Raw genomic sequence first — 14235 nt, 5'->3', positions numbered from 1 at the left:
TGAGATGAGTCACTACAGGGCTCTCCAAGATTGCCAATGCTCCCCTGCACCTTTGTATATTTTCTTGTACAACAGTGTTTCTCAAATGGGGACAACTGTGCCCCTACCCCAGGGACATCTGGCAGTGTCTTGAGAAATTTTTTATTTTTACAACTTGAGGGAAACAGGATGTGCTGCTAGCATCTAGTGGGTAGAGGTTAGAGATGCAGCCAAACACCCTACAATGCCCAGGACAGCCCCCAACAATGAAAAATTACCCAACAAAATGTCAATAGTGCAAAAGTTGAGAAATTGTTCTACAACACCGAAAGTCTGGCAGTTTGACTTGAGCATAAGCTGGCTTTGGGTACAGGTTTCAGTCATTAACTAAGCAATCAATCAAAGGCATTCCTAGGAACTCAAGCTAAATCCTAAGTCTGGAAATGGTGTTCAGTGCACCTGTATCAACACACCCAGCCTAATCCAACATTACATCACTGTCACCTGATTCAATATGCCTACGACCCACAACCGTATTTCTCAGGTTTCTATTGACATCATTTTTAGATCATTACTTTGGCAGGTACAGTATCTCATCATGGTCACACTTCATACTTTTTGACCTCCCCACCTAGACCCCCTCCTATCCGCAAGGACTTGAATCTGAATAGGTCTAGAAACTATAGTGGGGGCAGCAGCAGGGGGATGGTGAAGGGAAATCTTGAGAACCTGCAGTCCTCTGCAAGGAAACTTTCAGGAGAGATCATTACAAGGTCTTCAGGCAAGGGGAGACTAACTCAGATGGGGAAGGCTTCCTACTTTCAATGGCAAAGGGGGCCTTTGCTAAACTGAGGCCAAAGGCCTCAGCTTTGTTGGAATCTGGCCATATATTCCCATCTCAATTTTTCTGGGGTCTATTCCTGCCCATCGATACCCTATGATGTAGGAGAATCTGCAGGGTTGTGAAGTCAGCCACTGAATGAATTTGCCTTTGTGTCGTTTAAAAAAATTCTGATTATATAGAACAAGTCTCCCTAAGTATTAGTATGTAGCCAGGCTCAAAGCTAAGATAGGAAAATTCTCAAGGCCAAAAATAGAGAACTTGAGCCCATATTGTCAAGTGGCAGATGAAATTAAATTACCTACAAAGGCCAAAAAAACTGGATACTCAGCTGGGGTTTAATCTTGGTGTGATGGTAAAGGTCAGAGCAGCCACACACTGGGAGACAGTGAATACCCAACATTACAATAGAAAGAGCAGCTCTCTTTCATTGGCTGTAAAATGTTTGTTCCTAGTAACTGTAACACACTTAAGTCCCTGCTTTGACATTCTTGAAAATTGGGTGATCTTATTGAAAGATTAACAAATTCCATTTTTCAGGCAATATGTACTGTCATGAGGACTGAATTTATACTATGTAAAATCAATAGAACACCAGACAAAGTCCAAGATAACAGGACCAAACTTGAAGAGAGGCTGGGGGGAAGGGGAGCACAGGAGCTAATCACAACAGGACAACGTCAATTTAATATCACAGTTACATATTGAAGTACTGGTTTTCTAATATTTGAACTTTGTCTCCCTTAATTTTATTAAGGCTACAATTAGATTTCCTGTTCAAAATACAAAATTTTATGGAATTTTGGAAGTGATCTAATAGCTTCCAAATATAAACTTTTCCCATTTAGTTTTTTAAACATTTTACTTATTTTTAAAGAGAGGGAGGGAAAAGGGAAAAAACATTGATTGGTTGCCTCTTGCATGCCCCCAGCCAGGGAACAGGCTTGCAACCTAGGCATGTGCTGACTGGGAATCAAACATGCAACCTGTTCACAGGCAGGCGTCCAATCACTCAGCCACACCAGCCAAGGCCCCATTTATTAATAAATATTCAGCATCCATGAAGTACCTGCAATAAGACTACATGGATTCAGAAAAAAACATCTCTGCATTTATAGAGCTTACATTCTTAGTGGGTGTTAATTTTGGGTTGTCTGTCATACTTTTGTACAAGGTCTGATAAAAATCTCACCCATCGTAAGGCCTCTCTCCTGAGTAACATTTAATAAAAGTCAAAGTTCTAATTGAAGCCCTTACTAAACCACTTATACAAGTTCTGCCTCCTGACTACTGGGATATGTTAGGCTATGGTTCAAACACTGCCTTAATGAACAACAACAAGTTTCTTTTAAATTTGATGATTGGAAGAATTCACATGACACTCGTGTTTTTTTTTTAATCATTTTATAAAACATTTTACCTGTGTGGACACTCTCATATTCTTACCAGTTCTGTCACTTTTAGAGGATTTATCACCAGCATGGATTCTATGATGAATTGTAAGATTTGATCGCCAACTGAAGTTCTTACCACATATCTCACACTTGTAAGGTTTCTCCCCTGTGTGAACTCTCTGATGAGATTGTAGCTGTGAAGAGCGACTGAAGACTTTGCCACATGCATCACATTTGTATGGTTTCTCTCCAGTGTGGACACTCTGATGAAGCTGAAGACTTGAGGCCTGACTGAAGTGCTTACCACACTCCCCACACTTATATGGCTTCTCTCCAGTGTGGACCCTCTGATGCATATCAAGATTCAAGCTCCACTTGAAGCCCTTCCCACACTCCTCACATCTGTATGGCTTCTCCCCAGTGTGGACTTTTTGATGGGCTTGAAGGTGTGAACTGCGACCAAAGTTCTTCCCACACTTGTCACATTTGAATGGCTTTTCTCCACTGTGGACTCTCTGATGGGCCAAAAGATTTGAGGCTTGCCTGAAGACCTTCCCACACTCCTCACAATTATAGGGTTTTTCTCCTGTGTGGATTCTACAATGAATCTTAAGGTCTGCTCTACGACTGAACCCCTTCCCACACTCTTCACATTTGTATGGTTTCTCCCCAGTATGGATCAGCTGATGAATCTGAAGCCGTGAACTCTGATTGAAGCCCTGTCCGCACTCTTCACACTTGTATGGTTTTTCTATGCTGTGAGCCTTTTGATGAATTTGAAGATATGAACTCTGACTGAAGCCCTTCCCACATACCTCACATTTATAGGGTTTTTCTCCTGTGTGGACCACAAGATGAACTTGGTAATGGGAGTTCCTCCTGAAGCTCTTCCCACACTCATCGCATTTGTATGGTTTCTCTCCAGTGTGGACTCTCTGATGTGCTTGGAGATTTGAACTCAAAGTAAAGCCTTTACCACATACTTTACACAGGTAAGATTTCTCTCCAGTGTGGACTCCCTGATGGGCCTGGAGACTTGAGGGCCGACTAAAGCCTTTACCACATTCCTCACATTTGTAGGGTTTTTCTCCTGTGTGGACCCTCTGATGAATGTATAGATTTGAGCTACAAATGAAGCCCTTCCCACACTCCTCACATTTGTAAGGTTTCTCTCCTGTGTGGACTCTCCGATGGGACTGAAGATGTGAATTCCTGCTGAAGCTCTTCCCACATGCATCACATTTGAATGGTTTCTCCCCAGTGTGGACTCTCTGATGGTCTTGAAAATGAGAGGCCTGAGTGAAGGCCCTTCCACACTCCTCACAATTATATGGTTTTTCTCCCAAGTGTAATTTACAATGAACAGTAAGCGTAGATCTACGACTGAAGCCTTTCCCACATTCCACACATTTGAATGGTTTCTCTACAGCGTGGATTTTCTCATGATTTTGCACACATGAGCTCTTATTTAATTCCTTAACACAATCATCACACTTATAGCTGTTTTCTCCCATGTGAACTCTCTGATGAATAGGAAGAACTGATCTATGACAGAAGCCTTTTCCACATGCAGTACATATATGCGACTTCTCTTTTGAGTGTACTTGCTGATGAATATTGAAGGTGGAGAGATCATAGAAAGTTTTTTTACACTCATTACACTGGTAAGGTTTTTGTCCTGTATGAATCACACTATTCTGATCCAATGTTGAGATTTTCATGTTGTCTCTTCCATAATCGTTGTAACTGTAAGGTTGTTCACTTCTGTGTACTCCATAATTATCAAGACGATGTGATACCCAACTGATGGTGTCAACATCCTGTTTATACTGAAAGAATTTATTTTTTATGGAAATTTCCTGATAGCTGTTCCGATAATTCTGGGATTCATTCAAAGAGGTTTTCCTCCAAGAACCTTGTGCTCTCAAAGTTGGAAACTCTGGATTTCCAGTGTCACTGGGACCATCCATTTTATGATTTAGTATATAGTTTTCATCTTCAGAAATCTGGATAGATAGTCCTGCCCCAACCTCGCAGGTGGAATCGCCTTGTTTGTGGAACTGTGAACAATTTATCATGAAGTCTTGACACCTGGTTAAGTCATTTACAATTTGTTGCCAGATCTGCCAGCAGGAAAGCTCTTCATGTGCTCCTCTGTCTTCAACAGTCTTCAACTTACTTTGACTGCTCTCACCTATGTGGACAAAGAATTCAGAGATATGGACAAATGCAAGTTTTGTTCAAAGATTTAAGATTTCACGCTTATGATACACAGTTCATGAGTTTAATGAGCCTTGGGATACTTCAGCTTATCTTTTTTTTACTACACATGAAGTTCTTTGCTTTATACACTGACAGAAACCAGGGGGTGGTCCATTAAGCTCCCAACCACTTACCATTAATGAAAGCCATTCAAGACAAAATGACTGCCATTTGACATACTATTTAAATCATTGTTCACAAATTACATGTATGTCCTATCATAATACAGTATCAATAAGGAAAAGCATTTTGGAATGCTCACAACTGTAATAGTGCCTATCATTAGCAGGTGCTCAAAAATGCATACATACTGAATCCCATTTTGATTTCTGGGATTCTCTGTAACTCTAAATCCCAGCTTAACTTTGAAGCAAGTCATAGGAGCGAAAGTGCTTTTACAAGGAAAGTATCTGAAATAGCAAAAGGGTTGGAAAGTATAGTTTGCTGAGAAGTTGAAAGACTGCAAAACAGGCAGTGGAACTCCAAGGGGCGCTCCGAGAGGATAAAATCAAGGTGCTAAGAATCACCTGACATGAAAGAAAAGCTGGATGCTCTGGATTCTTCTGACACTTTCATACTGTTGAACATGTTTTTATTTTCCTACATAGGAATCAAAATTTAGAGGCTAGGGAAGAATGCTGTCTCTTTGAAAACAGCATGACAAATTTTATATGGAGATACAATGGCCTTGAACAAGAATGATTTCCAAAGTGAGGATGCACTGTATTAGTGGAATGTGAAATAATTCAATACTTTGTGATAAGTATTTAGAAGAAGCAGACTAGAAATTATCAGACAATATCACAAGCAGTAAAAGTTTCAGTACATGAAACTTGTTCTAAAATTACATATATAAATGTATACAAAAATAAAATGCTTATAGAGGTATGATGTAAAATCCATTTCTTACTACTGATGTGGACTTTGGAAGAAGCAAATGGGATGAGCTGTGCAATCTTTTAAGGGACAGGCTAACTCACAAGCTATTTTCCGAGAGCAGGCAACCAGTACAAAGGCAGTTGATATAATCCAGGAAAAAGATTTGTTGATTTTGACTGGGTAAGGTCAAAGGGTGGTGAGAAATGAAATAGACAGACAATTAACTACAAGAACTCACAATTGCTTGGTTCTCACCTAAATTTTTTTTCATCTGGGGTGATGTCTCTATCCTCCAAAGCTTCTCTTCTCTTTCTACATGTGATGTATCTTGTCTGAAGAGTAGATGTCCTAAGAACATGCAAAGTCACAAGTTTCAAATGAATACACTGGAGCTAAAAGTCACTGGAAATTTGAGTTCTAAATGCACAGTCAAGGTACTGAAAGCAGTGTTTTTCAAAAAGTTTATCATTTCCCATTGGAGAAATAGCATTTATTTCATGACCCAGATACATATGCATAGATATGTATCACTAAAACAGAAGTCAAACAGCCCATCTGTAACCAATGTCTACTTTCATTATACCTCCTCCCTGTGGGCCTCAGACTACTCATGCATTTGGCCACTTTTAGCTGCAATGTTCTGTTTTTCTTACGGAGCTCTGATGTTTTCTACTCTATTTTATTTTATCAAAAATTACAGATAGGACTAGGTAAATTGGTTTTATAATTTAGTAATGGGACAAGAGTGAAATTTAAAAAAGAATATACAAGAGGTACAGCAGCATACTGACTATTTATGATTTTTTTACAAAACATGAATGAAAAAAGACCTGAAACACCCTGTTTAGAAAGACCAGAGACTTGGCTAGGTGGCTCAGTTGGTTGGAGCACTGTCCACACACCAAAAGGCTGCGGGTTCAATCCCTGGTCAGGGCATACTTTTAGGTTGCTGGTTCAGTCTCCAGTTGGGACACATATGGAAGGCAACAGATCAATGCTTCTCACTCACATCAATGTTTCTCTCTCTCTCTCCCTTCCTCTCTAAAAAAAAAATCAATAAATTTTTTTTTTTTTTGACAGAAGAAAAGACCAGAAACATCCTCTTGGGTCCCATATGAACTGGCAAAAGTCCAGTCCCCAAAATTCCAAGGAGCCATTCCAAGAGCCCCAAAGCCTTAACTCCACAAAGATACTTCAAAGGAAGGTTGTCCTCACCCACTGAGACCAGGTTCCTGAGGTTCTCTACCATCACATCTTGGTACAACTTCCTCTGAGCAGTGTCCAGCAGCCCCAGTTCCTCCTCTGTGAAGGCCACAGCCACATCCTTGAATGTCACTGCCTCCTACAATAAGCACATAACACCGCAAACTTACACCCAACATCCACTCAAAGGGGCAGCACTGAGGTGAGGGGGATGGGTGGGAAGTTGCTCTGACCCCTGAGCAGTTTGTAGATCTCCCAGCCCTTCTTCCATCCTGACAATGTCATACACTGATTTTCCACAGCCTCGCCAAAAATGCTATGAAAAAAAGTTTTATATGTGTACTGGTGCTCTCACATTGAGCACTGTTATGCATAAACTCCCTAAAATTCTAACTGCTGTATATGGACTAAAGATGTTCTACATTTTAGTTAATACTGTCAACTGCCCCAGAAACATTTACTGTCCTAGCCCCAACAGTAAGTGTTTCATAGTACGTGCCTTCCCACCGAGCTGGGAATCAGGCTCTATGTGAACAAAATCAAAAGGGCCTGCTGGATCTCTGGAATTTCCTGGCTCTGCATTTCACTTGAGTCAAATATTCTGACTTGCTTTTCTGTGTGAACTTGAGCAGGTTCCTTATTTTTCATACTCCATGTTCTTTACGTTAAAAATCAAGATGAAACCAACAACTTCTTCATAAAATTGTTCTGAAGTGTCAAGGCAGTGACAAGGACTCTAGTACTACTAGACTTTTTAAACTACAGTCATGTATTACTTTAATTTTTAAAAATATACACAAAGAAAAAAATAAACCAGTAAATGAAATACATACAGGGTATGACTCAGGCATGGGGGGGGACACAAAATCTAGCCCTTGTAGTGAGAAAGCTTTGTTTTTCTTTTTTTTTAAATATGTTTTTTTAAAAAATATTTTATTTATTTATTTCTAGAGAGAGGGGATGGGGAGGAGAAAGAGTGGGAGAGAAACATCAATGTGTGGTTGCCTCTCACGTGTCCCCCACTGGGAACCTGGCCTGCAACCCAGGCATGTGCCCTGACTGGGAATTGAACTGGCGACCCTTTGCTTCACAGGCCCCTGCTCAATCCACTGAGCTACACCAGCCAGGGCTAAATATGTTTTAATTTATTGATTTAGAGAGAGAGCAACACTGACTTGCTGTTCCACTTATCTATGCACTCATTGCTTGGTTCTTGTATGTGCCCTGACCAGAGATCAAAACTGAAACCTTTGCATGTGCGGACGATGCTCTAACTGAGCTACCCAGCCAGGGCAGAAAACTTTTTTCAGTATATTTTCTGTGTGAAACAGTACTTTAATCCTGATGCACTGTGCCGTATTTGAATATTGTACCAAAAAACCCTAGCTACCACCTATAAAGTATACTTTCTCTGTTTTGCATACCTAATATGCTAAGGACAAAAAAAAAGACAGTATTTTTTTAGAACTGATTTTTCGAGAAAAATGTTCAATGCTGGAAAGTCTACTATAGTGTTCCCCAAATAGTAAAAATACTAAACTAATGTCTATGAATAGAGAATAGTTAAAAAAAATTGGTACATAAATTTGATGAGAACATGACATAATGAAAGTGAATGTTACACAGTATTAAATGCAAAAACAAATGTAAAGTTGTATCTATGTTCTGAATACAAATACACAGTATGAATGCATACGACAGAGAGATTACAGAAACAGGAGAACGGCTACTTCGTAAGCAGGGAAGCAGTAAGGTAGATGTTTTTCATTTCTATTAATTGCTCTCTTATTTGTGAAATAAAAAATGATGAAATAAAACACAAACTAAAACTAAAAGCAATTAAACTTAGAAGAGACAACAAGCACCTGAGACACTCAACAGCTCCTCCAATGCCCAGACATTCCTTGAAAGAGAAAAAGTTGTGTCTCCGACTACTGAAATGGCATTTTTAAAAGAAAAAAAGGAAAGCTCTACTCACCTTGTACATGCTCATTCTTTCCTTTTCCTACCAGGGAAACACCGTGTTCTAAGAAGACAGACTGGGAAAAGAGAAAGAAGTCAATGGAAACTGGTCAGTATGCCACTAACCCATGTGGCAGCTTGTTGTGAATTTGCAAAGGTGCTCGTTCCTCTCAGGTGGCAGCAGCTGCATGCAGCTTCATGAACAGGACTTGGCATGGATGCCAGAGAATCCCCCTGCCACTTTCAGTAGCTCAGGAAACAACCAGCCCAACCTCAGACAGTAGCCCAATCACCAGTGTGCCTGTAGCTTCTTCAGCAGTAATTCTTATGCTGGACATGCTGTAAATTGCGACAAAATAAGAGTAGGCGCTGGAGTTAATATGCATGGGTTGAAATCCTGGCTAGGCTATTTACTAACAGTATCATCTTGGAAAAATTATTAACATCTCTTTACCTTAATGCTATTATCTTCAAGTGGGGGGACATAACTGTATTGACCTCATGGGATTGTTATAAGGTAGAAAGTTCTTAGAATTCTGTCAGGATGTCCTACTTCTCTGCAACCACAGTAAAGCAGATGATATTCTCTAGTTTGATATTATCCTTATAAACGTACTTTCTACCCATAGAATAATGTAAGAAATATGGCGTTCAGCAGTTGTTGCTTTAGAGACTCTTATAACTTCTGAAAAGTCTGTTTTCCTTTTTTGCAATAACATGTTACCTCAACAATAATATTTAAATTGACAGACAACTTTATATAGGAAGTATGAAAACGTGTAAAGTTTCTTTTAAAGTAAGAAGGGCCCTTTCGATCAATATGCATGGAAGAAAATTAATTAAAATCCATGACTCTGTAACAATAAGAAAAATAGTTGGATAGTCCACACCTAACTTAAATTAATGAGGAAGGAATCTATATATATATATTGTTATAAATATGAGAATATATAAGAAGTCAACAGGTGAGAAGGGAAAACTCTTAGAACTAATAAAGGCAGAAAGAAAGTTAGAAAATCACCTGTGGACGCTAAAATTGGTGAACGTTTGGTGAGGAATAAGATACCTACAGTCTCAAAGTATTAGTTGCAAAAGGAAAAGCAGTAACCTGGCAGACACCTTAACCAAGAAAACTAAGCTGAGACCACCAACTGTGACAGACCTACATTTCCTTTGTATGACTCACTGAGAAGGATGCCTCCCTGCTTCTACAGCATCCCCGCTGAGCCCGAGTCCAATCATTAACAAATACCAGACAAAGCACAAAAGAGGGGCCTTCTACAAACTAATTTACCAATACTGTTCAAATATCAAGAGGAAAAAAGAAAAAGCCTGAAGAGTCATTCTAGATAAGAGACTAATGTAAGAAAAACTAAGTGTGATGTATGCAGCTGGACTGGCAACTTGCAACTTGAACTAGGGGAAAAAAAATGTTCTCAACAACTCTATTGGGAAAACAAAAAATTTAAAATGAGACTGTGAACTAGATAACAGTATGTTATCAATGTAATTCCATTTTGATCACTGTCTCTAGCTTGTTCTCAAATGGTTCCGAAAGACAAAAATTGTATGAGTATGATAAAGCTGTGAAAGAGAAAAGGAGAACAGTTCTGATAAGCTGAAGCCACAACAGCTAGAACTTGGTGTTTTCCTGTGATGAACAAAAAACAGACAGGCCCACTCAGTGACTGCGGTGAGCAAGAAAAAGACAAGACACTCCACAGCACAGGGACAAAGATATTCCACAGCAGCTAGCCAAAGGACTGCCCCTCCCAGCTAATACGAGTGAGTACTTTGTTAACAGTCGACAACTCCAGTCTCATTTTGTTTCTTCCATTGCCAAGTGGAAATTCTTGTTCGGAGATTTTATTTATTGATTATTTTTAGAGAGAGGGAAATGGAGGGAGAGAAACATTGATCTGAGAGAGAAACATGGGTGGGTTGCCTCTTGTCCACGCCCTGACCAGGGATGGAACCGCAACCTAGGTATGGACCCAGATGGGAATCAGAACCAGCGGCATTTTGCTTTGCCAAATGATGCCCAACCAACTGAGTCACACTGGTCAGGGTTAGGTAAAAATTCTTACAATATTCAGTCATGAAATTGCTTCTGCTTCTTAATGGCACCTAATCCAGAACAAACCCTCACTGCCTAGAACTCTTCCCAATTCAGCTAACACAGGCCAAAACCCTATAAGCAGGCCCTCCTAACTGCCTCTTACCAACAGCCTCTGATGCTGCATGGTGTGTGGGCTCCCTTGCCGCAGCAAGCTAAAACAAACTTAATTCTTGATGATTACAGGTATGTTCCTGACAGTATTTGGCTGATGATCATCGACAGAGGAAACAGGCAAACCATACACAACTGATGAATCTGGGTAAAGAATGTGAGAATTTCCTCTACTATCTTTGCAGCTTTTCTGTGAATACAAAGTTATATGGAAATAAAAAGGTAGAGAAATTAGAAACTAGTCATAGTAATAATAACAACAGTAGTTCTGATGATGGTGATGATGATGACGACTACAGCCAAAGTACCTAGTATTAACTATCAGAAAGTACTAGGTGATCTTCCTACTTCAGACAGAAGTCCTCTGCTTAAAAAGTGGGCAGTGAATCCACTGCACAAAGCCTTGGAGAAATGTTATCTTCACAACCTCTAACTCTGTCCATTGTCTCTCTTCTTCACAACTGCCTTCTGCTAATGTCAGGATTTTACAAGAAAACCTGACAGTTGTCAATAATTAGTGGTGGTAGTGGAAAATCATCGGACTGAGTAGGGCTCTGGTGTACCCTACTCAGTTTTATCTGTGACAGCTGGCAGGGTCAATGTTTTAGGATTCTATTTCCAGACAAGAACCTCTCCTGAATTCTCCAAATTTTCTTGGGCACAGAAATCACTTCAGGATCTTGCTGAAATGCAGATTCCTGGGTCTCATCTGCAGAAATTGTAAATTGAAAGATCTCGGGTAGGGTTCAAGGATGGGCATTTCTACTCAAGTGATGTCAGTGCAAATTGTGGTTTGTGGCCCACAATTTGAGAAGCACTGCAGTGCACCAGCAGTCCCCCCCAAAAAACGCCTCCACTAACCAGGAATCTACACAATGAATAACCAGAGTTACTAAAATGTTAACAATGGTTATCTTTACATCCTAAGGTTATAGGCAATTTAAATTTTTATTTATATATTTCTGTATTTCTGAATTTTCCATAATGATTATGTTACTTCTATAATACAGGGTGGGGCAAAAGTAGATTTACAGATGTGAGTACATGAGACAGTTTATTCTTGTATTATTATGCATTAATTATTGTATTATTTTCCCATGTGAACTGCAAACCTACTTTTGCCCCACTCTGTATAAACATTACTTAAAATAAAATAGTGAAACAATTAAGACTCTTAAAACTTTTTAAAAACTCTTCTATCAAATAGCCTAAACCTTGTTCTCAAGGTCCCCACAATCAAGTCCCCACCTACTTTCCTGATAGGATTCTGGAGAGTTCTCTATGCTCAAGGAGAATATACCTGAGACATTAAAGAACTCAGATACTGGACTCGGACTGCCTAAGTTCCAACTCCAGCTCTGCCTCCTACTAGCAGGGTGGCTGGGCCAACAGGTCTCCTGCCTCTCAGTCTCATCTTTAATGTACAGAAATTAGCAGCATCACTTCATAGATCCACTGTATGACAGAAATGTGTTCATCTGTATAAAGCTTTAAGATGAAACGTAGCAACCATGATTTGGTTACAATCATTTTCCGTATCTGTCCAAGTGCACGTCCCACTCATGCTCCAGTTTATGTGACTACTAGAAGAATCCAAAGCCTACTCACGTATTGAGCTCTGTTGCCTCCTCCACCGTGCAGTGCTTTTTGAGAAGTCAGGGCTGGGGAAGCAAAGGAAGCTGTGAAATACCAGGATTGTGCTTGCGACTCTGATAAATCGCATCCCCTGGTACCAGCTAGAGGCAACCCTCTCCTAAAAATAAGCCAAAAGTCCAGAACATTTCAGCTTCCTGAGCTCACAGAATCTAACTGTGAGACGGACCCTTTTCGGAGAGTTACAGTGATATTAATAATAACCCATGTGCCAGGCAGCTTTAATGAAACCTTTTACTTGTACTATTCTCAAAACATTCTTTTAGGAAGGTATTACTTTCATTTCCCTTTTACAGAACAGTAAGCGAAGGCACAGAGGGGTTAAGGAACTCATCCAATGCGATACCGCGTTAAGTGTTAAGTGGGGCAGTGGGTTAGGGGTTGCAGAGAGCCTGGGAAACCCTCAAACCCCAAAGCACGACTGAGCCCACCCCATCCCGGGTACTTCCCAAACACAAGAAAAGCTCCGCCCTGGGAAATGCAAATGGCCACTTCAGCCTCAGACTCAGACCTCAGTTTTTAGCAGCTCCACCTCTTTCTCACCAAACGAAGGGCAGGTGACTGTTGGCCCCAGACGTATTCCCGGGAAGTTTGAGTGTATAGTGGACCTGAATAAACGCAACCTAGGAAAAGATGGCCGCTACGTGGGCCCGCTGGGGCGGAAGTGCCTGTGTCCAACGCGAGCCCCCGACCTACATTTCCCAGAATTCCACAGCACCGCCCTCCTTGACTTGAAGTGCCAGCGCCTACACGGAGCCAATGGGCTTAAACTGCCCAGAATTCCGCTCGCAGGGGGCGGGGCGGGGGCGGAGGAGCCTTTTACTGCACGGCCTTACCTTAGGTATAGTATGTAAGACTACACGGAGCCCTGGACTACGCGTCCCAGAATCCTGAGCGGAAAAAAAAAATGACAACAGTACTGCCCTCGAGGACCACAGTTTGCGAGTGGAAAACGGACAGAGAGCTGCCCCCTGATGCGGAAGTGCCGAACTACTCTGAGCGCCCCGTCTTCATTCACTTCCCGGAACCCCTGAGAAGATCTCGGGCAAATGCTTGCTATTCTCGTATGACGGAGTTAGAAAAGTGCAGATTCTGTTCGTTGAGATGCTGAGTAGCACTTTGCACGCTTTTGAGGGAGTAAGCAACTTAAACAATCACCTGCCGCAGAGGTTTCCTGGCAAACCCCAAAGAGCTTCACCTTATGAATAAGGGCGAAACGGGAAATGGACATTCTTTGGCAGGGACTGAAATGAAACGTCAAGTCGCCTCAATCACTGAAATTGCATAAAGGTGAATGTGTTTTGTTGGAATATTACGTCCCTTGCAGAAGCAAATGAAAAACTTTTGTAGAGAGAAATGTACCATCATCCTACACCTAAGATTATTTCTGTAATTATAAAGTTTTTGATATTAATATTTGGCCAATTGAACTTTAAGAGCAAAAGCATTACCTGACATATGGAACTTTAAGAGCAAAAGCATTACCTGACATATGGAACTTTAAGAGCAAAAGCATTACCTGACATATGGAGAGACACTTTATAATGACAAGAGTTTTGAGTTACCAGAATCTAACAACTTTAGTTATATTTTATACTGTGAAAATTAAAAGAACCACTGAGGAGAAAGATTCAGTGGGTGAAGGTGAACAAAAGGTTAAAAAATAGCATTGTAGGTTGTAGCACACACAATACAACTGTAGCATGACAGTTTCAACCATTATCTTGGTGGATTTAACAAGTCAACCATGCAATGAATGAATGCTAGTCTGGCAATGCAATAAAAGTGATTATATATGGGAAAGAGACAAGACTCCAAAACTAGGACTCCTG

The 14235-nt window shown here is 40.5% G+C and overlaps 1 protein-coding gene across 1 annotated transcript in view; it reads right to left on the bottom strand.

The window, feature by feature from the left end:
* Nucleotides 1-13046, bottom strand: part of LOC119054424 (zinc finger protein 226) — a 34242-nt gene extending 21196 nt beyond the window's left edge. Inside the window, 6 exon segments of the mRNA XM_037152317.2 lie at nt 2297-4408; nt 5611-5703; nt 6571-6697; nt 8537-8597; nt 12359-12411; nt 12915-13046. Of these exon segments, the coding sequence (XP_037008212.2) occupies nt 2297-4408; nt 5611-5703; nt 6571-6697; nt 8537-8551 (2347 nt within the window). The 5' untranslated portion in view covers nt 8552-8597; nt 12359-12411; nt 12915-13046.
* Nucleotides 13047-14235: the final 1189 nt, after the last annotated feature.

Source organism: Artibeus jamaicensis, unplaced genomic scaffold, assembly GCF_021234435.1.
Source record: "Artibeus jamaicensis isolate MK-2021 breed Jamaican fruit bat unplaced genomic scaffold, CSHL_Jam_final scaffold_11, whole genome shotgun sequence".
NCBI lineage: Eukaryota > Metazoa > Chordata > Mammalia > Chiroptera > Phyllostomidae > Artibeus > Artibeus jamaicensis.
Note: the sequence above shows the minus strand (reverse complement) of the source record. Positions and strands in the feature narration are given on the sequence as shown.